We start from the raw sequence: 26,270 nt of genomic DNA, 5'->3' as shown, positions 1-26,270 counted from the left end.
GGGCGGCGCGCGGGGAGCGTCGGGAGCGGGGCGGCCACTCGCGCCTCTGCTCTCCCCCTCCCCGCCTCTCAGCCGCGACGCTCTGGAGCTCCGCCGCCGACATGGGCGCCTCCGCGTGGGCACCGCCACACCTGCTGCTGCAGGCGTCTCTCCTGCTTCTGCTGCTGCTGCCGCTGCCGCTCCGGGGGCGGTCGGCGGACTCCTGGGACCTGGCCGGTTACCTGCTCTACTGTCCCTGCATGGGTAAGGCCTCCCGAGCCCACTGCTCAAATGGAGAAACTGAGGCTGGGGAGGCGGAGCCACGTCTGCGAGGCGCCTAGAGACGCCTCGTCAGGTCTAGGAGAACCTCCCGGAGCGGGACAAGGGATGCTCTTCGCTGCCCTAGCTGCACGGGTGCAGAGGGGCCACTGGTGTTCAACTTGCCATTCGTCGGACAGGAGAAGCTAAGTGACTCACTCGAAGTCTAATCTGAGACCAGTAAATGGAGTTTGTCGGGCAAGACTTGCCCGCGCTAAATCGTGGCAGTTCCTACATTCATTCAGCAAGTATTTATGTGCCACCTTTTTTTTTTTTTTTGACCCAGGCACTGACTTCTGTGCCTGTAGTGAATGAGACAGATAAACCTCATACATACCCTTTAGATCCTTCATTTTAGGAAGACAGACAATAAAACAAAGTTTTGTTTTTGTTTTTTTAAGTATGTGAATAATTTGGTACAAGATGATAAAAACTGAGGTAATAAAAGATAACAAGGACTCTTAAGAACCAGTCCAGGGATGCAATTTAAATGGAATAGTGGATCACCAATGAAAAATCCATTCCTTCTTACAACCCTTAGTTGCTTGCATACCTGACCATGGCTGTCATCGTGGATGAGGTGGCTCCACTCTGGTCTTCTCCACACCCCTTCTTCCTTGGCCCTCCAGCTACAGACACACTAACCTGCTTTCTTCTGTTCCTCACACACACAAAGGTCTACGAGTTATTCCCTCTTCCTGGAACAGCCTACTCTAATTTCTGCCCCCACCCCACCCTTCTCATCCTTGAGGCCTTAGCATACACACCAGAAAGGACTGACCCCACTGATCTCTCTGCTCAAGTAATTTCTTTAGTTTCCCATTACCAAGCCTTTTCGTTTTCTTCTTACAACTCTCAAAATCTATCATAATGAATTTGTTTTCATGTTTGGTGTCTCCAAACCTGAATTAGGACTGAGTGCCTGGAGGGCAGGGATATTTACCTTTGCTTGATTTTTATATTGTAACATCTAACATTTTATATTGTGGCATCCGGCACATTTTGGCCTTGCAGTGTTTTTGGAGTGGATGAATGGATGCCATATTGATGATAGCTTAGTGTGATTGCATATAACTAAAATCTCAGAATTGGAAGCCAGAGGCAGGCCAGCCTGATCTACATAGAGCAGCCAGGACTACATAGTGAGAACTTGGCAAAACAAACAAACAAAAAACAAATAGGCCTTTATATGCGAAACATCCACAGGCTGAAAAAAACAGTTGATACAAAAAGCCAGAAAGTGGGGGAAAAAAGACATTTGAGGGGAAATGGCAAATGTAAATAACCCAAGTTGTGGGTGTAGCTCAATAGTAGTGCACACATGCACGCAACATGTTTGAGACCCTAGGTTAAATCCCTGGCACATAAATAAATCCATAATCTGATTACACAGCTGTAATCCTAGCATTTAGGAGGAAGAGGCAGGAAGATTGTCACAAGTTCAAGGACAGCCTGGTCTATCAAACAAGTTTCAGGACAGCCAAGACTACACAGACCCTGTCTCAAAAAAAAAAAAAACAATAACTCAAATCCATGCTGAGAGCAAGAGAATTGGTTAGGGGTAATCAAAGTGTCTTAGCAAATGAGGTATCAGGGTCACCCCCCTTCTTGTTCAGGTAAGTAGAAACAGGCCAAAGGACACTCCTGGCAAAGAAAACAAGTAGGGATTATGGAGCGTGTTAGGGAAATAGCATGGAATCTGGGTGACTAAGCAATGTCAAGTGTGGCAGCCTAGACCTTCTCTTAGGTGCCAGTGTTACTAACTCCCCAGGGTGACTTGACCCTCCCCCATCTCACCTGTCCGTCTTTTCTGAGCCCTTCATACATCATGCCTTTAGTGCCCCAGACCACTCTACCCACAATCTACCATTTCCAGGGCGCTTTGGCAACCAGGCCGATCACTTCTTGGGCTCCCTGGCATTTGCAAAGCTACTGAACCGCACCTTGGCTGTACCTCCATGGATTGAGTACCAGCATCACAAGCCTCCTTTCACCAACGTGAGTACTTGTGTTAACTCGGCCCCTGTCCACCTTCCCCATGCTGGCTGACTTGTTTGACTTTAAGGCCTCTGGCTTTCACTTCCACTCCAGGCTTGTCCTGTTCTCTTCCTAGAATTGTCTTCCTTGAAATAGCATCTTTTTTACCCAAGACCTGCCATGTGCTGGCACTGTCTGAACACTGCGTGAGGATTAGCTCATCTTTCCCACAGCTCATCCTCGAGGAAACCCAGGTTTAGAGGGGTGAGGTAACTTGCCCAAGATTGCACAGCCTGTGGGTAGTACTTGAATTCAACCCCAAGGCTGACTACTTCCAGAGACTGTCTTGAAATTAAAGTCTCCATTTCCAGTCCTGATTCACCCTACCTTATGTACATCCTATTGGTCAGTAGTAGGTGATAAGTGATCTTATCAATTATAAAGGAGGGATTGAGGCATGGCTTAGTAGTATGTCCAAGGCTACCAACCCAGGCAGTCTGGCTCCAGTGCTGCCTCTCATCCCAGCAAGAGGTCCCTGGGCACGACTTTCTCATCATTTGCTGATACTTAGCTTATTCTTTGTGTCTTCCCGTGGCCTCCTGCTTCCTTCTGTTCACCATGTCCCCAGAGACCTGGATGTGGGAACTTAATATTAATGAATTGACTTTAAAAGTTTAAGTAGTTAACAAAAAGTTAAGTAGTTTATATATATATACACTTAGCACGAACAGAACACCGTTTTTAATTCCCCTGCTTTTTCTCTGCATGTATTTTATTTTTTTCTTTGCATGGAAGTTGTATAGCCTGGGCAAACTACTTCATATTTCTGTGCCTCAGTTTTCTCATCTTTACGATAACCTGTGATGATTGGCTACCTCGTGATGAGGATTGAATGAGTTACTGACAGGAGTGCCTTGATCCTGTCTCAGGTCTTCCTCTTAGAATCTGCTAGGCTCCTCAGTATACCGATCCAGGACACAGAAAGTTCCTCAGATCTGACTTATTAGGCTTTACAGATAGAGTTATTGCTCATCTGTCTCGCTCTTGCTGGATTGCTGTATCCTAGCCTTCTCAGCCAGTTGTCATACTGAGTCTCCACTTCTTTACTGTCTATGGATTTCACAACCTGTCTCAAGTAAGCTTCCAGTTCCTAAAGTGCCTATTGTCACTGAGGTCACCAGCGACCTCAGAATTGCCAAATCAAGGTTTATTTCTCAAACTGTGTCTTACCTGACCACCCAATGACTCCCTATGAGCCTCTCCTCTTCCTAAACTTCTATCCTCCCCGGCTTCCAGGACATTGCTTCTGCAGTCCTGACCTCAGCAAGGTTCCATTTTTTTGTGCGTCAATCGGGTGATGTCCTCCCTCTGCTTGGTGTTAGCTCTGTAGCTCAGATGAGTCAGGTGAGCAGACCCTTGTACAAGGCTGAGTACAGCACCTGGAACTAAGTCAGCACTCAGTGAATAGCAGCAGCGCTGCTACCATTAGCTGACTGTTGTAGGTGCCATTGACTAGATGGGTTCATGTTCTCCTTACACCTCCAGTACACCTCTGGGACAGGTGCTGTTCTGACCACAGGCTTGTGTAACTTAATGTTAGTTGTCACAGGTATCTCAGATTTCAAAGGCTAGAACTGCACTTGTTATCTTTGCCTACAAACCCTTGTTACCATCTGCAATTCCAGCCTCAGTGTACACCTTCTCCACTCACCTGGGCTCTAGATTTCATCCTGAATGCCCCTCTTGAATACACACTCGGCTCTCAAAGCCTCAGCTTCACCTTCTTTGGTATCTAGAGCACTTCATATCTCACTTAGATGTATGGGAGGTACATATTAACTGCATGCTTAATAAGCTGGGTGTGGTGGCTCATGCCTGTAATTCTGGCTCTTGGGAAGCTGAAGTAGGAAAATTGCTTTGAGCTTAAGACCAGCCTGGGCTGCATGGGAATGTCTCCAAATTTCTTTTAAAATAAAACTAAGTGAATAAATAATGGATTCTTGAACAGATATAAGAATCATTATAGTAACTCCGTAATTCCCCTCCCTCTTCTGTTCTTAAGTAGTCAGTGAAATCTCCTTTCTGTCAGCAGATCAATTCTTCCAGAAAAGCAAACCTTGCTAACTGTGATGAAGTCCTGTACCTCTAGCACTTGGAGGCTGAGGCAGGAAGATTGTAAATTCAAGGCCAGTCGGAACTACATACAAGTACCAGGCTAGCCATGGCTATATAGTGAGATCCTGTATCTCAAAAAAAAAAAAAAAAAAAAATCCTGTCTAGTTTCAGAAATGCTAGTTCCAATTCCCATTATCCCAAGCTTTTAGATTGAGAATATACAACAGCACAGTAAAGGCCTTAAGAAGTCCTGATGCAGTAAAGAAGCCAGCTTAAAACAGAATTTTCTAGATCTCTTCAACTCTGGAGCCTTATACTTTATTGATTGATTGGTTGATTGATTTTTTAAGACAGTGTTTCTCTGTGTATCCCTGACTGTCCTGGAACTCAGTCTGTAGATTAGGCTGGCCTCAAACTCACAGAGATCCATCTGTTTCTGCCTCCTGAGTGCTGGGATTAAAGGGATGCACTACCACGCCTGTAGCTCTGAAACCTATTTACTTTACCTGACCAATTGGGATATGCTTGAGAAACTTTGACCTGTAGGATGGAATCCAGATTTTGTTCCATGGTGTTGTAAGAATATATTTAAACTAAATTTTTATTCTTTTGTTTGGTTTTTGTTTTTGTTTGGTTTTGTTTTTTTTAAGAGAGTCTCATGTAGCCCAGGCTGACCTCAGATTTGCTATACGGGTGTGAATGACTTTGAATTCCTGCCTCTACCTCCAAAGTGCCAGGATTACAGGTATACACCACACCTGACTCAGAACTTTTTTAAAAAAATTAAAAACTTATGATGATGACTCTAACCACCATCCATGAACTCACCTGATTAGAAGTGGTCCTTGTGAACATATTCTTCTCCTTCTTGTCTCATCATCTCTATTTTGATTTTCTGAGGCAGAAATTTATAAAGCCCAGGTTGGCTTCAAACTCTGCTCTTCCGCCACCATCTCCAAGTGGTCAGATTACATTCATGTGCCACTGTGCGTGCTTTTCTGATCATATGCATCCCTGTAATGAGAAGAAATAAGGAATTGTTTGAAAAGAAACAAAGCTTTGCAGGTCAAGTTGATGAGAAGTTTGCTAACCCTGGTCTCTTGCTTGATGGCAACTTCCCTCATGGGCTTTGTGATATGACTACTTCTTTCCTTGGCTTCCATTGAGTAACTGAGTGTTGCCATCCACATTTCCTGTAGGGAGTACCGGAGCCTCTCCAGAATAAATACCGTCTATAGAAGTGGCATGCCATGCTCTGGGTATGGACCCCAAGTAGTTGTCCCAAAGCAAGCACTACCTCCAGCAGCCATGTAGAGAGGGCCATAGAGCTCAGTTTTGTACATTTGTTCCAACAATGAGAGTTTACTTTAAAATTGTACTCTTAGGAAAGAAGTAAAGCCACTACAGCTACAGCCTACTTTTTGTAACTGCTGGTGAGGCCGCACATCTTTTGAATGTACGGGCTGTTTGGATTTCTTTGCTGTGAGATATTTGCTGTCTCACTCACCTGTCTTGTAGATCATCAGGCATTTTGAACACCAGAGATGCTACTGTTTGTTCTTGAGCTGGAAGATAGCTTCTCTCAGTTTGTCTTTGTCCTAACTTTGGTGTCCTGTCGTGGCTGTTGTAATAGGGATGAAGCCTAATGCCTCATGCATGCCAGGCAGGAACTCTCCCCTGAGCTTGAGCCGAAGCCCTCCAGGCCTCTGCTATCACCTAGTCTGGCCTCAGAGTTACTATGGAGACCTGCACCCCTCTTTTTTCTCCTTTAGCTCCATGTGTCCTACCGGAAGTACTTCAAGCTGGAACCCCTCCAAGCCTACCATCGTGTTGTTAGCCTGGAGGACTTCATGGAAAAGCTGGCCCCCACCCACTGGCCCCCTGAGAAGCGGGTAGCATACTGTTTTGAGGTGGCAGCCCAGCGGAGTCCTGATAAGAAGACATGCCCCATGAAGGTAGAGCCTGTTCTCTGTCCTCTAGGTCCTTGATGTAGCTGTGTGGGGAAAGATGGGAATTTGGTCTGTTTCTGGCCATTTTTAACAGTGTCACCTTTGGCACACTTCACTGAGCTTTGTTTCTGCCTGCTCTAGCTGGCGTATAGACGGCAGGCCGTGTGGAAGAGCACCTGGGAGCAGAAGTGCTGTCAGCATAGTAACTAATGCCCGCATAGCAGTCCCACATGCAGACCGCTCCATGAGAAAGGTGCTGGTGATGTCCTCGTGGTGTAAGGAAGCCCTGGCCAACATGGCGTAGCTTGGCTTGCTGTTCATGCTCTTAATGAGAATGTTCTCCCACTTCTCAGCAGGACAAGGAGCTGTCATGGATAATTAATAAATATTTGCATTTCTGGTATTTTGTGAATGATACACCCCAATATCTTTTGGTACAAGTAGTAGAAAAGCTACAAATTCTAAAAGGGCCCAGCTTGTTTCCTCCATTATTGCCCTTACCAGCTGTCTGACCTTGGGCACATGTCTTACCCTCTGCAAGTCTGATTCCATCTTGAAATACTTTCAAGAAGTGTAGTATCTTCTTAAAGCTTGAGTTTTGTGGTTCTCAACCTGTGGGTCACAATCCCTTTGGGGTTGAATGATCCTTTCAAAGGGGTTCCTAATACTATTAGAAAACACAGATGCTTTTATTACAATTTATAACAGTAGCAAAAATTATATGAACTAGCAATGAAAATAATTTTATGGTTAGGGGTCACCACAACATGAGGTTTTGTGTGTGTGTGTGTGTGTGTGTGTGTATACATATATGCATATACATATATATATTATAGAGGGTCGCATCATCAGGAAGGTTGAGAACCACTGCACTAGTTCATAGCCCAGTTCCAGCCCAAACCTACCACTACAGGGTTAGTGGAATGTGACATGTGAACAGAGTAGATTCCTTCACACACAGCTGGAAACCAAAAGAGCACAAGCCCTCCCCTCGGCCCCAGCCAAGGAGCCATCCTATAAGAATTCTTTACCAGGTGTCTCAGCATCCATCTCTCAAGGCCCTCTCTGCAGTTCTTTGGCCCCCAGGTAACTTTCCCTCCTGTTGACTAAGCTTTCCACCGCTCTCTTTTTGCAGGAAGGAAATCCCTTTGGACCATTCTGGGACCAGTTTCATGTGAGTTTCAATAAGTCGGAGCTGTTCGCAGGCATTTCCTTCAGTGCCTCCTACAAAGAACAATGGATCCAGAGGTACTTGGAGGGGATAGCAGTTCTGAGTTTAGGGAGGGCTGGGGCTCAGAACTTCCAGCTCCTTCCCGGCCTTTCCGCCTCTACTCCACCCTCTTGTAAGAGACCAAAGGTGCAAGCACTGTGTTCTGTCTGTTGAACTTGGGATCCTATGTGATCTGTTTCCATCTCATCGCCTGACACAGCGGGATGTTGACCTGCCCCAAGGTTGAGCAAGAGTTTCTCGGCTGATAAGGGATGTCATAAAAAGAACATTGTTCAGTCACATGCATGTCGATTTCCTCCTCCAGGCGTGAGAATCACTCCCCTGTTGTCTTCCTCTTCACAAGGTGAAAAACTGGAAGCATTGCCTAGAGAAAAACTCAGGTGCAGACTGAGAAGTGATGTCACCCTCATAATTACTAGCTAGGCTTTATTAATTGTGTGCCATAGGCCCTATTTAAAAAAAAATAGGTTAGCAGGACATAGGCACAAGCTGTGAAATATTTATAGAGCGTCTGTCATGTGTGAGACACAGTATTCAGAGACCAAAGGTGTATGTGAAAATGAGGATGGCCCAGCCCTTTTCTTTGGAGAACCACAGTCTAGTCAGATTGATACCCTGGCATGGGGAATCTGTCATTGGGGCTCTAGCATTGCAGGAAAGAGCCTGGGCTTAGGTGTCAGAATTGGGGCTACTGCAGACTTTGCCTAATATGTATGAGGGTCTAGGTCTGTCCATAGAACCACTATCACCACCACCACAGAACAAATCAGATGAAAAACCAGGCATGGTGGCACACGCCTTTAATTCCAGCACTCAGGAGGCAGATCTGAGTTTGAGACCAGCCTGGTCTACAGAGTGTTTCTGAACAGCAAAGGCTACACAGAGAAAGCCTGACTTGAGAAAAAAAAAGAAAAGAAAAGAAAAGAGATTAATTAGGAAGTAAGAGGAGCAGCGTGTGAATTCAGAGTGGTCATATAGTAGGCCAGCAGCAGACTGCAATACAGACAGGAGTGAACACTGTGAGCTCAACCCAGCTTTGCCTCTTTCTCGGGAGACTGGAAACCATTCCAGGTCTCTGGTCCCAGTTTCCACTAAAGAATCTGCTTCCTAGCATAGAAAGTGTATGTATGGTGCATACTAAGCAAGCAGTCAGCTGTCACTCACATGCTTTATGTTAATTGTATCTATAAGAAATTTAATGAAATGGTGGCTGTTATTATCAGTTTCATCTTGAGAATGTTGGGAGTTAGTCTCAGGACCTGACATATGTTGGTAAACCCTCTACCACTGAACTACCCATTTCTCAGTCCTCAGTTTTACAAAAGAAAGCTGAACTCAATGATTAAATACCCAAGGTGGTAAGGCCGCCACATCGCCAACTTGGATCTGCATGTGAATCTTTAAAATAGTAAGAGCTAACACATTTCATGCATGCTGTATACCACACTATTCCTAAGTCTTGGTAGGCTTAAGCTAAGGATTAATGAATCTTTGGAATGGTATGGTCATCTAAGATGTATGTATAAAACAGGAAGCAGAGAAGAACGAAGTCTCTTGTCCAAGGTCATGAACTTTAAAATAGCAGAGTCTGACCCAAAAACCCATTCCTTCTTTTTTTTTTTTTTTTTTTTTTTTTTTTCGAGTCAGGGCTTCTCTGTGTAGCTCTGGTTTCCTGGAACTCCCTGTAGACCAGGCTGGCCTCAAAATCACAGAGATCTGCATGCCACTGACTCCTGAGTGTTGGGATTAAAGATGTACGCTATCACCAGCGTGGACAGTTCTTTTGGCTTGGATTTTTTGTTTTGTTTTGTTTGGAACTTGTTTTCTATTTTCTTTATGGTATCTCTGCTATACAAAGTTTAAATACAGGTTAACATTTAATTTTTGCAATGAGTGGTTTAGAATATCTACCACAGACTAGATAGGTTTTTTTGGGTTTTGTTTTTTAATAAACAAATTGTCAGGCATGGTGACTCGCACCTGTAAATCTCACACTCAGAAAGCTGACACAGGAGAATCAGGAGTTCAAGGCCAGTATGAACTGCATTAGTAAGTTTAAGGCCAGCTTGGGCTACATGAGACCCTGTCTAAAAACAAAACAGTAAAATTAAATGTTTTATAACCCCACTGCTACAGGAGCACCATTAGCCCTTTGTAAGTGCATTTGCCCTTCAGTATATTTATATCCATATACACATCTACATACATTAATTAAACTTGCTGTTTGCTCAGGCTGGTCTTGAACTTGTAAACAGCAATTTTAGCAGGTCGATTTCAAACATGAAAATATGAGAGTTTGAAAGAGTAAATAGCATTATATGCATGTATATTTATGTTGATGGAGATTTTTTGTTTTTATGTTTTTGTATTTTTGAGACAGGTTCTGGCTTACAACTCATTGTGTATACTGGCCTCTAACTTCTGATGCTCTTCCTGCCTCTACCTTACTTTGCTGTGCCCCACCATGCCCACCTCAATGAGCTTTTTTAAAGCTGCTCTAAGTGTACAACTCAGTCACATTATGCACGTCGTAATGTGCGGCCATTGCACCCTCCATCTCCAGAACTTTTTCCTCTTCTCAACCCGAGACTGTACTCAGTAAAGGCTAATTTTCGCTCCCACTTTCCCTTCCCCAGTATCCGTGACTCTGATTTCACTTTGAACTCATCCATTCTAGGAACCTCAAGCATTGGATTGACAGTCATGTAGTATTTGCCTGTTTAAGTCTAACTTGTTTATATAGCAGCATATTGTCTTCAAGCTCTGTCAGTACTGAAGCATGTGTCCCAATCTCACTCTTGCTAAAGCTGAGTGGCACAGTTTGATTCATCTGTTTTGTCTCCCACCACATGGATCATTTCCACTCTGCTGGTTCTCAGTCTGTGAATCCTGTGGTAGAGTTTCAATTCAACAGATAGCGTATGTTTATTTGCTATCATAGTCTTGTACAAGACTGCACCTAGGGTGTACAAAAAAAAAAAAATCCATGAATGTGGCAAGGACTAGACTTTTTCTGTCTGAGGGATAATAAACACACGCTTTCTGATGGTAACTTTTCTCTTTTACGTCATCTTTAAAAAATCTCTTTCTGAAAACCTGTCTCCACACAGCTACATTTTTCATACACCTCTTCTACGCAGCTGTGCAACCCCATCTACATAGGTCTCTTCTGCCCACACATCTCTCTTACACATATCTCTTCTTACACACCTTTACACAGCTGCTGCTTCATCTCTACACATTTCTCTCTTCTACACAGCTCTCTTAGCACATACCGCCTTCTACACATAGCTCTCGCTACACGCACCTCCTTCAACCACCCACTCTGGACAGTTATGAATTGCATATACAGGATCTGACCCATTCTAATGACACATGATAAGTCACAGGGTTTCTTTTAGGCTAGGGAGGTCATGCTGACCATGCATGATGAGAAAAGCAGGCACATAGCTTTAAGTGGTCAGGATTCCTAGACAGAGGGTGACATTGAAACTCAGGACTTAAATAAACAGTTAATTGGCTGTACCTTGAGTCCTGCACCACAAACTGAAGCAAGGAGTATGTGCAGAAACTCAATTGCTGCAGGGTGCTATGTCTTAATGTTATCAGCCTAACTTTGATTCAACAAACAGACATCTGAGAGCTTGCACTTATGTATGTTATATACATAAGCTTGCACTTATGTATGTTTGTAGGAGTAACTAGTCTATTTTGAATCTGCCCTGAAATCTAAAATCAGCTAAATGTGTAAAAAGCTGCCTTTGTAACTGAGAATATTGCAATACTAGGATAATTAAAAAATATCCTAGTATTATTTCTAATCATCAAAATTGTACAGTTAAGCAGAAATCATCTTCTTGACCATCCGCAGCTGTATGTGTGCCTAGTAGATGGAATATATATACTAGATAAACACATTGGTAGTGGGGAAAATACCCACAGCTGTTTTTAGGGAAGAAATATTAGTGGCACATGAGAATTACAGACAGAAGCGACCAGTTTTCCGTAGCCAGTGACCTATGGTCTTTGCCTAGTGAGGCCCTCCATCAGAGATTTATTTATCTGGTGGGTTGACCTGTATAGTATTAGTTGTTATCTATTGTATATTCTTTTTTTTTTCTTTTTTTGGGGGAGAGTGGAGTTTCAAGACAGTGTTTCTCTGTGTAGCTTTGGAATACATCCTGGCATTCACTCTGTAGACCAAGCTAGCCTTGAACTCATAGAAATCCAGCCTGCCTCTGCCTCCCAAGTGCAGGGATTAAAGGCATGTACTACCACTGCCTGGCGTGTTGCATATTCTTAGTGGCCTTTGGTAAAGCCATTGCTACCATCAGCTCTCAGCAATTTGTTTTTGGAAGTAAGTGGACCATTGTGTTGAAATTATCCTCATGTATGAAGAACAGATATCTGAGTATATGGTGGCAGCTTTTTGTCCTGTGACAAAATACCAGAGAAAATGAACTTAAAGAAGGAAAGATTTGTCTTGGCTCATGGTTTCAAGGGCTTCAACTTGTCACTTGGTTCTGCTACCTCTGCACTTATAATGAGGCACAGTATTGTGGCAGGGAGCACGTGATGGAATAAGTCCTACTTTCCATAAAACTACTTTATGGTTTTTTTATTAGGAGCTAAACCATACCTCCTAATAGTCCATTCAACCTATGAGCCCCTTGGTGAATTAATCCATTGATAAGGTTGGAGGTTTCGTGCTCTAGTCACCTCTGGTCAGTGCTGCACTAGGGACTAAGACTTCAACACATGAGCCTTTGAAAGATTTCATAGCCAAACTGTAGTACATTGCTGGTCATTCTCCCAGGCTGAAACCTGAGATGACAATAAAGGTCATGTGTGATTGGCAGGGTCTATATGACTGAATCTATGAAGACCTAAAGGCTAATCCAGAACTCCCATGCAAAGAGCAGGAGGGAAAGTGTCCATCATGGCAGGAACTTTGAGAGCAAGACTCTGCCTTGCTTATGTTTCTTTGTCCTCTGTACTCAGCCTGGTATCATCTACTGGTTCCATAAATGTATACTGAGCCGAGAGGACCTCAGTAGCCGGGGTGTGATGGTGATGTACCGCAGAAGTTCACCAGGTTCAATAGCAGGAAGCCAGCCTTCTCTGGACCTAAGAGAAATGGTCAGGTTGGCTGGTGGAGTTGGTCAGGTTTTCTTTGCAACTAAGGGTCCTCCAGCTCTTTCTAATCAATTCTCCCAGATAGCACTGAGGGAGAGTGAGCAGCTGAGTCTTGATCTCTTGTTGCCTGTTGAGCCGCAGCTGATGTGGTCCTACTGGAACAACTTTGTGCTGGCCCAGGTCCAGGGCACAGAAATAGACATTCCAAAACTGGAATTCACCAAGGGTCAGTTCTTCCCAAGAGAGCAGGAAGGGCATCAATCCCGATTTATTCTAATGAGTCACCATCCATTAGGTCAGAAAACCTCTTTTCCTTTCAGAGGTCCCTGAGGGTGATACCTGAAAAGAGATTAGCCAGGGCCTAGCCCCTCGTAGAGTGCTCAAGCAGTATTAGTTTCTTCTTCCTCTACCCACCACCATCAGCATGCCCTGGTATTTTTATAAGGCCCCTGATCCCTCACATTCAATTCTAAAAATATATGTGGCACCTGCTTCCTGTGCTAGGGACTGTGACTCAGAGAAATGGGCCTTATACCTCTATGAGGAGGTGCTCCTTGTCTGGGAGGGAAGATGAGAGTAATGTTTAGGGATCAGGAACACAACTAGTAGGACTGGTGAAGAGCACTGGCTGAGCCAGGCATGATGACTCCTAGCACTAGAGAGACAGGGGCAAGAGGATCTCTGTAAGTTCAAAGCCAGTCTGGTCTACGTAGTAAGTTCTGGGGCAGCCAGAACTACATAGTCAGACTGTCTAAAACAAAAGCACTTGCTACTCTTGCAGGGGACCCATATCAGGCAGCTCACAACTACCTATCTAACTCTAGTTTCAGGAGATCTGGAACCTTCTGTCTTCCACAGGCACATGCATATACATGATATACATACATACACTCAGACACATTTATGTACATTTTTAAAATTGAAAAACAAAAACCAGTGAAGCAGACTGCGTGAGTACAAACTATGCTCCTCCAGTTCCCACCCTGTGACTTTGCATGTCATTTAGCCTCTTTGTGTCTAGTTTCTTTATCAGTAAAGTAATAGTAGGCATACTTCCCTCACAAGGCTCTTGTGGGAGTTAAATGAGTTAATATGCAAGTAAAGCAATTGCTTCTCACGTAATATGACTCGGTACATTGTTGCCACGTATATACATATAAACAGAAGCATATACAGAGTCAGGCTGTGGGGGGACCCTTTCCTCCTGCTTCCACTGCTTAGGCCTCTGACAGTGTCTGGGGAAATCATGGTAAGAGACTGCTAGGGCCACTGTCCTTAGTTCCGTCCAATTCTGGCAGCAGAAATGATGGCTGTTGAGCATGTCAGGATGCAGAGGACAAGGATCTCAGGCCTGTGAGTGGTGACCCATCTGGAGGCTTGGACGGCATTTGCTGATGAATGTGTTTGGGTCAGTGTGAAGAATGGGTGTCAGATGCATTGCAGTTCTGTGGTGTGAGTGGAGGGTGAAACAGCCTCACTGGCTAACAAAGGATTTACTCATTCAAACTGGAAATTCTCAAGAGATGTCATCATGACCCTGTGATCTCCATGATCAACATGGTCCAATCACCAGACATAAGGTTTAGTCTTTTAAAAGTTGAACTGGGTTATATGCAACATTACAATGATGCCCAGAATTCTGTAAGACCTTTCTGTGTGCCAAGTACTGCTTTAAAGGTTTTACATATATTATTTCACTTAATCCTCTCAATAGCCCTATAAGTGGGTTTCTTAATAAGCTTGACTGTGCTGATCACTGCATACAAAACATCACATTGTATACCTTAAAATATGTAATTGTGTTTTTTAATAGTGTTATGAGGTAGGGCAATTCTCAGCTCTGTTATAAGACAAGGAAATTAAGGCATGGATGGATGGATGGATGGATGGATGGATGGATGGATGGATGGTGGATGGATGATGGATGGATGGATGGGTGATGGATGGACTCATACATGAAAATGCTGTCTTCAGGGAGGAAGAAGAAAAGAAAGGAAAGGGATGGTGAGATAGGGCTTTGTATTTATTTTATTTTTTAGTTTACTTATGAGTGAGTCAGAGAACAGGAGTTGGTTGGTTCTTTCCTGCCTTCAATGTGGATTCCAGGGAACCAACTGAGGTCCTTAGGTGTGGTAGCAAACGCTTTACCCTCTGAGCCATCTCACCAGCCCTAGGTATGTACGTTTTAAACTCTGAAGCAAAAACAATATTAGTGTCTGCTGGTGTAGGCTATGGGCCTGTGAATTATTTTCCATGTTTGTTGTAGGGTTTGCAATATTTCATGATACTTTATTTTTTTTGTTGTTTTCCTTTCATTGCATTTATTCATTTGTTTAGGACAACACACAGAGGACCACTGACTGGAGTCAGTTCTGTCCTTCTGTCATGTGGGCCTGGGAATTGAACTCAGGTCATATGGCTTAGACACCTTTATCCCATGGGTCATTTTTCCAGCCCTTTCATAATTTTTATTTAAAAAAATAGACAATTGTAGATCCACATGTAGTTGTGATAAACAATATAGAGAGATCTTGTCATAACCCTTGACTCAGTATCCTAGCCAGGATCTCGACAGTGATGTGATCCTATCTTGTTCAGATAGTCTTAACTTACACACAACTGTGTGTATGTGTATGTTAGTTCTATATAATTAGTGTAGGTTTATATATTCAGTACCACAGTTAAGATACTACGTAGTTCTTTGTTTTTTTCAAGGCAGGGTTTCTCTGTAGTTTTGGAGCCTGTCCTAGAACTCACTCTGTAGACCAGGCTGGCCTCGAACTCACAGAGATCCACCTGTCTCTGCCTCCTGAGTACTGGGATTAAAGGCTTGCACCGCCACCCACCCCCCGGCCTGAGTAATTCTTTCAATGTAAATATTATTACTACACCTGCCTCTGTAAACACACATCATCCCTAACTCTAGCAGCCATTGACCTTTCAAAAATATATAAATGGAGTCATATGGTTTGTGCCCTGTTGGGATTGGCTTTTTTCACTTAGAATAATTCCCTTAAGAGCCATAGCTTGTGTTGAAAGCCCATGCTTTTTATGGCAGTGACAGCTCATGGTATGGATGTGCTGTTGTATATATCTGGGTTGTTTCCAGATTAGGGCAGTGAAATAAAGCCGCTGTGATCATTAGTGTATTTGTTTGTGTGTGAATACAAGTTTTTATTTCCCTGGATAAATGCCCACAAGTGCCATCACTGGGTTATATTGTAATTGCATGTCTGATTTCATGAGAAACTAACCACAAACATTTCCAGAGTGACTGCACTTGGTTATAATATCTAGAAGGGATTTCAGCGGGTGGGGAAGATATTTCAGGTGGAACAAGAGACGAATGCAGAAGTCTGGAGTCAGAAAGTGCATTGTAAATTCATGGGCAGCGAAGTGCTTTATGTTGCTAGACTGGAGTCTGGGTTGAACTGAAGAAGAAACACAGGTTTACTCTTCTTTGTCTTACCGAGCCCTCACATGCTCTAAGCAGTGATCCAGGCACATGGAAGGAGGGCACTGCCATTGGAGCCTGGCTTAGTGAAGAGAAGATTTGAAAACATTGCAGGAAAGATTTTGTGTGGTGGGGGTCTTGAGAGGGTATGCTGGGTTGTCTGCAGACCTTTGGTATACTTACTACATGACGGTAGGACCTCGCTGGTCTCTTTCTTCCTGGGTCCTGGCATAGACAATCAGTAAGTATTTGCTAAGTGCTGAATGACTAGCTTTATCCCATGTGCACAGTCCTTGTGAGTGGGACCAACATTGTCTGTGTAAGCAGCTTCATGTACTCAGTCCCGCCGAGTGGGTAAAAGGGCAAGGCTTGGTCCAGACACCCCACCCTGGAATAAATTACTACACCACAGATTGGAAGCCAGCATGATATATAAAATGTTGGAATGCTCTACTGTAAATTTTTAATTGTTAAACAAGCAAAGGAGGTTGTAAATTCCGTGCGGCAGGAACAGTATTGCATATTGTGCCTGCTGTCTCCACCAAGGTTTCTTATCAGCCCGTTGAGATTTCACAACCTTTGCGTCTCTTGCATGTTATAGGGGCCTCTCCACAGGGTCTCTGGGGCATGGTGCAATGCTATCCTTTTTCCCGTGGGGGTAGTAGCAGGGCTCTCTGTGCATTTTGTCTGACTTCCCCTTGTCTGGCTTATACCTAGATTTTCTCCAAAGGAACATCCAGTGCTTGCACTGCCAGGGGCCCCAGCCCAGTTCCCTGTCCTGGAGGAACACAGGGCACTCCAGAAGTACATGGTGTGGTCTGATGAGATGGTGAAGACAGGCGAGGCCCAGATCAGCACCCACCTCATCCGGCCCTATGTGGGCATTCATCTGCGCATTGGCTCTGACTGGGTAACTTCCTTTTCCTTTCTCTGGCTGACATTTGCCTAAGCAGAGCCCAGGCCTGGAGTGATTGGTGGAAAGTCTCAGCCTAGAGCAGAAGCAGCTAACGCCACCAAGTCTGGATTATATATCATGATCTTGCTACTATAGCACATGTCAGGAGTGTGTAGGTAGAGCACCTGCTGAAAAGCTAGCACTGTTTGCAGATGGGTAAACTGAGGCATTAAGTCAGATCCCAAACTAGGCAGAAAGCTAGACAGAAGCCCTTGGCCTAGAAGTCCTCTACTCCACTTGAGTTAGCAAGTAGATTGCTATTGAAAATGAAATATAACTGAGTGGTAGTGACACATGTCTTTAATCCCAGCACTCAGGAGGCAGAGGCTGGCGGATCTCTGTGAGTTCGAGGCCAGCCTGGTCTACAAGAGCTAGTTCCAGGATAGGCACCCAAAGCTAAATAGAGAAACCCTGTCTTGAAAAAAAGAAAGAAAAAAAAATTAGGTTAAGTTCATTAATAAGACTGGGAGTATGGCAGAGTGGTAGATCATTTGCTTATAGAGGCAAGGCCAGAGTTTTATCACTACACACATGATAATAGTAAGGTAATTTCACAGTTAACCTCTAGACTCTCTCTGGCCCCACTGTAAGGAAAAGGATCCAAGGATCGGGCTCAGAATGTGCCCGTATATGTACGGGCTCATATATGTACAATGACCAGCTACCATCTGTACTTTCCTGGAACACAGAAAGAGAAAAGATGCTCAGGACTGGGGTATAGCTTAGTGGTGGAGCATTTGCCTAGCAAGCACAGAGCCCTGGTTCCATCCCAGCACTGTGAAAAAAACGTGTATGTGTATTTTTTTTTTAATGAAGCTAACCTAAACCAATACCAAACTCAGATAAAATTTTTTAATTGGTAAACATAGGTACACAGATCCAAAGTAAAATATTAACAAGCAAAGTCTATCCCAGGAATGAAATTCATTGTTCTAATACCCAAAGAAGAAAAACCATGTAGTCATCTCATTAGAGAGTAAGAAAGAGCTTGATAAAAGTCAAGTGCATGAGAAAAACTCATAACCAGCCAGAAATAGCCTGGACCCACCTTAGCCAGATAAAGCCTATCTCTCTGGAACCATAGCAAACATGTGCCTCAGGGGAGTGATCAGAAGTCCCACCTCAGTCAGGAATCAGATAAGCCTCCCCTTATCGGCAGTGCTGAGCTCCACTCAAGTTCCAGATAACAGTAAGAACAGAAAAATGCTTTTCAAACCCCACTCAGAAATAACCTGTGTTGCTGTTTTGGTATGTCCCCCACTCCAGGGTCCTGTGTTGCCCAGGTTGGCCTCTACCTCACTGTGTAACCAAGGCTTGCCTTAACTTCTTGATCCTGCGTCTTCCACCTCCCAAGTGCTGAGATTACAGATCAGCCTCACCATGCCTTGGTTTTCTCTTAATGATATTACTATACATGTATTGGGGGTGGGAGTATAGCTCAGTGGTGGAACATGGTGCTTAACATGCACCAAGTCCTGGGTTCAGTACACACTCTAGACTCCTCCTCCTGTGTCGTCCTTCCCATGTACCCATTCCTGTGTCTGCTTCTCTAACTTCTCACCACCCACCCCTCCCTGTAGAAGAATGCCTGTGCCATGCTGAAGGACGGGACTGCAGGGTCACACTTCATGGCTTCCCCTCAGTGTGTGGGCTACAGCCGCAGCACAGCGACCCCCCTCACCATGACCATGTGCCTCCCCGACCTTAAGGAAATCCAGCGTGCTGTGAAGCTTTGGGTGAGGGCACTGAATGCCAGGTCAGTCTACATCGCCACAGACTCTGAGAGCTATGTGCCAGAGATCCAACAGCTCTTCACAGAGAAGGTACGCCTGGCCTAGAGGGAGCACAGCGGGGAGGGAATGGAAACAAGGCTCCCCTAGTCCCACAGCTCTCATACCTGCTTCGTGCTCCTCCCACCGGCCCTTCGCCTGGCTCCACACCCCTCTCCTGTCCTAGCCTTCCTTCTGTCCACAACTCAGACATCTCCAAGTTCTCTCCAGTTTTCATTCCACTCCAGAAGTTCACACATCCCTCCTGGAGTCTCCATGGCGCTTTCTTTCCTTGAGGCACGTTCTAGACCACCCGAGACTAGTATAGACCACTCTTCTGTTCTCTGAGGTCTACCCTAGTGCTCTGACCTCTGCAGGCTGTCACCTCTCTCATCGTGGTGTCTGAGACAGTGCCTGACACGTGGTGCAGATGCTTTGTTGAGTAAGGACATAGTGAACTCTGAGAAGGATCCACAGTTGCTGAGAAGTTAAGCGCATATACTCTGTTTTGGTTTGGTTTTATTTTTGAGGCAGGACCAGGTCTCATGTAACCTAGACTGGCTAAAAAATGTAATATGTAGCTGAGGATGACCTTGAACTCCTGATCTTCTTGCCTCCACTTCCATCCAAGTGCTGGGTTACAGGCCTGCACCATCTCACCTGACTTAAGAAATATACTCTGGAGACTTGAATTCTACTCATTGTGCAGCCTTGTGGAAGTTACCTGAGCCCTCTGTGCTTGTTTCCTCATCAGCAGAGTGTGACCCCGTAGCACTTGTCTCCCTCAGCATCCGTAAAGATCTGTCTCTCCTGCTGTAAAGTAACGCTCAGTAAGTTAGCCCTCGTTAGCACCAGAAATGAATGAAAGAGACGATCTTTTGTGCTCAGTGACTGTTTCAGGAAGTGCTGCCCAACAGCAGAACTTTCTTGGTGAACGTTTCTAGTACCAGGGAGCAGCAAGTGGTAAGTGAGTGTGCCTCTGTGTGGTGGCTAAGTGACCAGTGAGCATTCAGGGGACCAGAGTAACTGAGGGCCTCAGATGCTAGGCTGTCCTTAAGGACAAGATATTAGAAAGATGGATTTTTAAAAAACGTGTGATGAAGTATAATTTAGAGGTTGTCAAGGACGTATGTAAAAGTGTTTTCAAGTCTAAGAACTCCAGCATGTAGAAATAGATAAGAGAATATTTATTTGAATGTTTAAAATCAAGGGGGAGGCAGACATTGGGAGCTCCTGGCCTTATGTCATTGGATGCCTTTCTGTCCTTTTACTTGCTCCACCACCGCCCCCCACCCCCAAAAAAAGATGCTCCAACCAACAAGGAAGTGTAGGGCCAATGCCCTCTGGTCTGTCCTACCCATTTCCTACAGCTAAGAGCCCTCCGGTCCACTCACTATCCCCTGCATGCTGTAGTTGAGGGATGGGCTTAGAAGGGGCAGAGCTTACCTACGAGGCCCCAGAGCCAGCTGTGCCTGGAGTGACAGAGCTGGTAAGTTCAGGGAGTGGCTGGGACTGTTTGGGGGGTTTTGGTGAGATGACAGTGATAGTGTCTCTACTACAACCCAGGCCGCAAGGTTCGTGTTGTCATAAGCCGTGGCAGAACAGCAGAGCCCTTCCAGGCAGACCTGAAGCATGGAGAGTCCCAGGGAGTTTCATGAGCTGTAGGGTTGTTGCACTTGTTAGGCCATGAGCCTCTTGATATTTCCTACTTCCTGTTCCTGTGCTGGTGTTCTTGCCCCACTCTCACCCCTCAGCCCCGTTTCCCGTGGGCTCACTTTCTACTCTCCTCCTCCCCTTTGTGATGTGTGACATTTGCGTGTGTGTCCACACACATGCAAATTTGTGTGTGGAGGTCAGAGCACGGCAGGCACCATTTACCTTTTGCTTTGAGACAAGCTCTCTCACTGTCCTGAAACTCACCAAGTAGACCAGGCTGGCTAGTCAGCAAGCCCAGAATTACCTGTCTCCTTTCCCAATGCTGGGAATTTTGAGCACACACCACTAAGCTATCTTACTTTCTTTTTAAAAAAATAAAAATAAAAGTAAAAAACACAGTATCACTGTGTAGCTGTGTCTGGTTTTGAACTCAAGGAGATCCACCTGCCTCTGCTTTCTGAGTGCTGAATTAAAGGCACCAACCAAGTGTAGCAGTGCTGATTTTTAAATATGCATTCTGAGAACTCAGGTCTTTTTGCTTGCAAAGCAAACATTTTTCTGACAGAGCAACCTCCCCGGGTCCCTTCTTTGTTCTGAGTGACACCTTATACGTTTAAACTAGGAACCCAGATGAATGAGATGTGGTCCTGCCTTCAAGGCCACAGCCTAGACTGAAAAAGACGTTGTGGGTGACAAACAGGAGTGAGGACAAGGTTTGTTAAACCTATGTCTGTTGAGACTGAGCAGGGCAACAAAGGTCCAGCTCAAGTCCTGCAGGCCAGGGTGTTAACAGAGAACCACTGAGGAGTGAGAGCTACAGATAGCCATGTGCTGGCGTGCATGGTGGGGGGCTCTAAGAGCCTTGGGAAGGACTTCTTTAGAGGTGTGCCACGTGATCTGAAGTGAAGGGTGATTGGCAGTTACCCGGTTACAGAGAGGTTTTCCCGTGTCTTAGGTATGGTTACTAGTGCCGTGATAAAACACCAAGGCCAGAAGTAAGTTGTGGGTGGTGTTTGGCTTGAGCTTCCACATCACTGTTCATCATCAAAGGAAGTGAGGACAGGAACCCAGCACAGGGCCATGGAGGCGTGCTGATTATTGACTTGTTTAGCCCACTTTTGTTTGGTTTTGGTTTTTTAAAACAGGGTAACTTTGTGTAGCCCTGGCTCTCCTGGAACTAGTTCTGTTGACCAGGCTGACCTGGAACTCACAGAGCTTCACCTGCCTCTGCCTCCCAAGTGCTGGGATTAAAGGTGTATGCCACCTTTGCCCGGCTAGCTTGCTTTCTTATTAGAACCCAGAACACCAGCCCAGGGTTGGCACCACCCGCAATGGGAGCCTTCCCACATCAATCACTGTTTAAGAAAATGATCTGTAGGCTTGCATACAGCCCTGTCTTATACAGACATTTTTTCAACCAAGGCTTCCTCTGCTCTAGTGACTCCAGCTTTTGTCAAATTGACATAAAACTAGCTAGGACACCTCATAAAGGAACAGTATTTATAAAGGTCCTAAGGAGAAACAAAAAGGGAGGGAGCTTGGCAGATGGTCGCTGTCACTGTAAGGACAGTGGGTGATGGAAGAGCTAGCCTGAGCAGGCCTTATCAGGTGCATTGATGACTTGCCATCCTTATCTAAAGGCCCAGGACACCTGTAAAGGGTATGTAGCTTGGATAACAGGAGGAGGACAGGGGAAATGGGTGTCTCAGAAGTCTGTTACAGTAGGTCTCTAGTGAGTGACCAGACCAGAAGAGGCCGTGAGAGACAGGGAGAGGTAGCCCCTCACAGGAAGTGACTTACTTCTGCCAAGGTCACAGGGGTCGGTAGATGGAAGTGACCTACCTTTGCAAAGGTCACGGGTCAGTAGATTGTAAGGACATCAGGCCTGGGAGTGCTGCTTGGAAGAGGAGGGCATCTTGGCAACAGGATGAGAGGTAGGAGCATGGTCCTTGCTCCCATGCCCAGCTTGAGGGAAGCCAAGCAAGCAGTGCGTAGCCAACTTGAGGGGTTTCTTGATGCTGGGACTAGAACAACCCAGGGCCTTGTGCTTACTAAGGCCATATGGCACACATGAGTACACCTCTAAGCCTGGGCAGCCTTTCAATGAGTTGTGAGGGCACTGTAGGGCAGGCAGAGAAAGGCTCCATCCAGTAGGAGCCGTATAGTGATGTTTTGTTTGTGATCTAACAAAGCTTGTCTGAAGATCAGAGTGCAGAGCTAGCCACTAGTTAACCACTGAGGCCAGGCAGTGGAGTCACACACCTTTAATCCCAGCACTAGGGAGGTGGAGACAGAAAGAGATTTGGCTGGGCAGAGAGAGGAATAAAAGGTGGAAGGAGACAGGAGCTCAGGGCATTCAGTCCTTGTAGAGACAGGATACCCTATTGGGTCTGAGGATTTTATAGAGGTGAGAGCTAGTGGCTGTGGCTCTACTTCTCTGATCTTTCAGCTTTCACCCCCTAATATCTGACTCCAGGGTTTTTACTATTAAGACCGATTAGAAACCGTGCTATAGGAAGCTTAGGAATCGCTCAGGGAGTTGGGCTGGAGACACGGCTCAGGTGGGCACTCTTCAAAGACATCAACGCACATCTTCATCCTCTCCAATCTTCCCTTTGTCCGAAACTTCAGTCAGGAGAGGAATGTTGAGACTGTGGCCTACTGACACCTGCTCATGCTCTTACCTTCCTCCCTAGGTGAAGGTGGTGAGCCTGAAACCTGAGGTGGCCCAGATCGACCTGTACATCCTCGGCCAGGCTGACCACTTCATTGGCAACTGTGTCTCTTCTTTCACTGCTTTCGTGAAGCGGGAGCGGGACCTCCACGGGAGGCAGTCATCCTTCTTTGGCATGGACAGACCCTCTCAGCTGCGGGATGAATTTTGATCCCACCTGGAGCCCTCAGCCAGGCTTGGCAGCTAAGGGTGTTCTGGGACTGTCAGCTCCTCTGCTCTCCTGGCAGAGATGGAGAACAGTACCAGGGACTTCCTAGAAGAGGAAGGCATTCCATCCCAGACACGGACTTCCATGCTCTCCAGCCGGAGCTGCTCTCAGCTGCCTGTGCTTCCAGGGAACACGCACATGCAAAGCAGCCCACCTCTGGCCTGGGGCTTGCCCTGCTGGAGCAGCCTGCAGTGCTGAACTCTCTCAAGCAGTGACTTTATAAAGAGGAAGATATTTTTTAATAGGGTTTCTCGACTCGGGTTTCAGGGAGGGAGGGAGGAAGGATTGAGGTTAAGATGATCTCTTATAGCCCAGGCTGGCCTTGAACTCCTGGTCTTCCTGCCTCTACCTCCTAAGTGCTGAGATTACAGGTGTATAGCAGGACACTCAGCTGATCTCTATAGTTTTGATGCAAAGCCATGACTACCTGAAAACTCGCCTTTGTTTTTAAAGTCAGTGGACTTCCTTAGCAGAGATACCTAAAGTGACCTTATAAATACAAAGGCAAGGAGCAGGTGGCCTATTGGCTGTGGCCTATTGGCCGCTTTTCCAGGGATTCCCTGAAGGACCCTTAGACTCATCCCCACTGCCAGGCCCAGCCACCGGCATCCCCGGGCTCCTCTCTGCAACAGGTAAGTGCTCACACAGCAGGGGATGGTGTTAGGGCCTCAGCACCATCCCTGGGCTGGTGGGGCTGACTGGACAACCAGGGTGCTGAAGGCTGCTGTCTGGTAGATCCTTCTCCCAGCCTCTGCCTGTGGTCTCAGCCCTCATGTAGCTGTTTCCACGGACTGTTCTCCAAGCCTCCATTAGTGCATAGAAGCCTTGTGAAGCCCCAGCTTGGAAACAGCCTTTGCCCTTCCAGCCAGTGCTCTACTGGGGTAGTGAGGTCTTTCTGAGACTCGGTTCTCATTCCTGAGAGCCTGCGAGTTTCCATCAGGTGGATCTAAATCCACCTTGCATGGGGACATTGAGCGGTGGGGGCCTCGGTGTATGACCTTGCAGACCATCCTGATTGGTACAGTATTCCTGAAATATGGCAAGCACTGTACTCCTTGTCTCAGTTTGTCCCCTGTAAGTGTTGTCTGACAGGTTATAAGCGTTAAGTCAGCTAGTACACATTATAAATGTGAAAGAGACCACGTTCCCTGTTTAGCTGTTGAGGAGTTTAGCTGCCGCGTATTGCCAGCTTTCCCGGGCCAGGCACTGTGCTAGTGCCTTATGCGCATCCTCTTGTTTACTTTGGCCCTGCTATTTTCCTTTTCTTTTGGGGGGAGGGTGAATGATTCTCCCAGGTCTGCACAGCTGTGGTTGGTAAGCCAGATCTGGCCTTCTAGAATTGAGTTCTGTCTGCTACTAGACTCTGTTGCCTCCTGGACACTGCTCCGCAGGACACCTGGGGTGGGCCATCCTGGCTGCTGCTGTATACCTGCTATTGACTTCCACTGCCAGCTCTAGGACCAAGCCCACCAATAGCTTCCAGCCTTCTGGATAGCTCCATGATTTCATTCAGGAAGTGTTTACTGATCACCTACTATGTGCAAGGAAAGAGGGATGCAGTGGAGAAAGCCTCAAAGGATCAGGAGTGTACCCAGAAAGGAAGGCAAAGCATGTGTACTCTGGATGGGGAGTCCTGTAAGAAAAGCCGCAGCTGTGCGTACAGGGAAGCCATTTTAGGTTAAAAGAACTTCCACAGCTAAGGAGGCCACACATGCAAGGCCCCAGGCTGGCAGGTGGGGGTGCAGTGAGGGATCAGCGAGACAGGGAGGGAGCAGCAGTAGATAAACAGAAAGGTGACATCCGTGGACTTAACTTTGAGACCACAGGGCCTCTTCATAGGGTTTAGACAGAAGAGGGAGACCTGGCCTGTGTTTGTGAGAAAATGGATGAGAGGAGGGGTAAAAGCCGAGGCTGGTGCTGGCTGGGGTGAGCAGCCAGCCCATTGTGCTGGAGGTGGGCTGAGAAGCCACAGTCTCAGTATATCAAGTTATTTTTGTAATTCAGTTTTTTTAAAGATACCAATCTAAATAACCATGTTTAATCTCTTGGGTTTTTACTTAACCACACATCGTGTTTTCACTGCTCACACATAGATGAATAAATGCTTTTAATTATGTAAACTTCCACTGAGGGGTGTTCCATCCATAGTTTGTGATTCACCTTAAATGTGTCCCCAGTTTTTACTACTGTGATTTGAAAATGACTACCTGCAAAGCTTTTTCTTTAAGATGCAAATTATGAAAAATTATGAGCTGGGTCGTGGTAGCACAGGCCTTTAGTCCAGTACTCAGGAGGCAGAGGCAGGTGGATCTCTGAGTTCAAGGCCAGCCCAGTCTACAGAGCAATTTCTCTGTTACACAAAAAAAAAACCTTTCTCAGAAAAAAGGGAGAAAAAAAACTGCACAAAAGTTGTGAATTTAATAAATGATTTCACAGTTGTCGGTATTTTACCAGCTAGATTTTTATTGTTTTATTCTCTTTGGAGGGTCTTCTGTCTCCTAGTCTGGCCTTAAGCTCTTGATATAACCAAGGCTTGTGATGAAATCCCAGTCGTCTCAGCCTCACAAGTGTGGGATTATAGATGTGAGCTGTCTCACCTGACTCGCCCTGAGTCTTTAAATGAATCAGCATGGGTACCCAGGGAAGTGCCAACAAGGTCTGCTGTAATGTGGTGAGGAAGGGGGGAAAGAAGAACCTCTCCACCATCCCGAAGATGCAAGCTACAGGAGGAGGTTGAGTTTAGGTAGGGCTGTTCTTGTATTTCATCTCCAAATTCCAGGCACTAAGAC

At 45.7% G+C, this 26,270-nt stretch overlaps 1 protein-coding gene across 1 annotated transcript; it reads left to right on the top strand.

The window, feature by feature from the left end:
• The first annotated feature begins 38 nt into the window (after window positions 1-38).
• Window positions 39-25,931, top strand: Pofut1 (protein O-fucosyltransferase 1). Its single transcript, XM_048445559.3, has 7 exons — window positions 39-243; window positions 2,174-2,295; window positions 6,162-6,344; window positions 7,474-7,586; window positions 16,877-17,069; window positions 18,695-18,937; window positions 23,236-25,931. Exons 1-7 carry the CDS (start codon window positions 102-104, stop codon window positions 23,422-23,424), a joined length of 1,185 nt encoding a protein of 394 aa, XP_048301516.1. The 5' UTR covers window positions 39-101; the 3' UTR covers window positions 23,425-25,931.
• Window positions 25,932-26,270: the final 339 nt, after the last annotated feature.

This window comes from Myodes glareolus, chromosome 10 (assembly GCF_982192425.1).
Source record: "Myodes glareolus chromosome 10, mMyoGla1.1, whole genome shotgun sequence".
Taxonomy (NCBI): Eukaryota; Metazoa; Chordata; class Mammalia; order Rodentia; family Cricetidae; genus Myodes; species Myodes glareolus.
Note: the sequence above shows the minus strand (reverse complement) of the source record. Positions and strands in the feature narration are given on the sequence as shown.

Coding starts and splice junctions, on each gene's coding strand:
- Pofut1 (XM_048445559.3), top strand. CDS start 102: ATGGGCGCCTCCGCGTGGGCACCGCCACACCTGCTGCTGCAGGCGTCT. Junction 244..2,173: donor GCTCTACTGTCCCTGCATGG/GTAAGGCCTCCC, acceptor TACCATTTCCAG/GGCGCTTTGGCAACCAGGCC. Junction 7,587..16,876: donor AAAGAACAATGGATCCAGAG/GTACTTGGAGGG, acceptor GCTTATACCTAG/ATTTTCTCCAAAGGAACATC.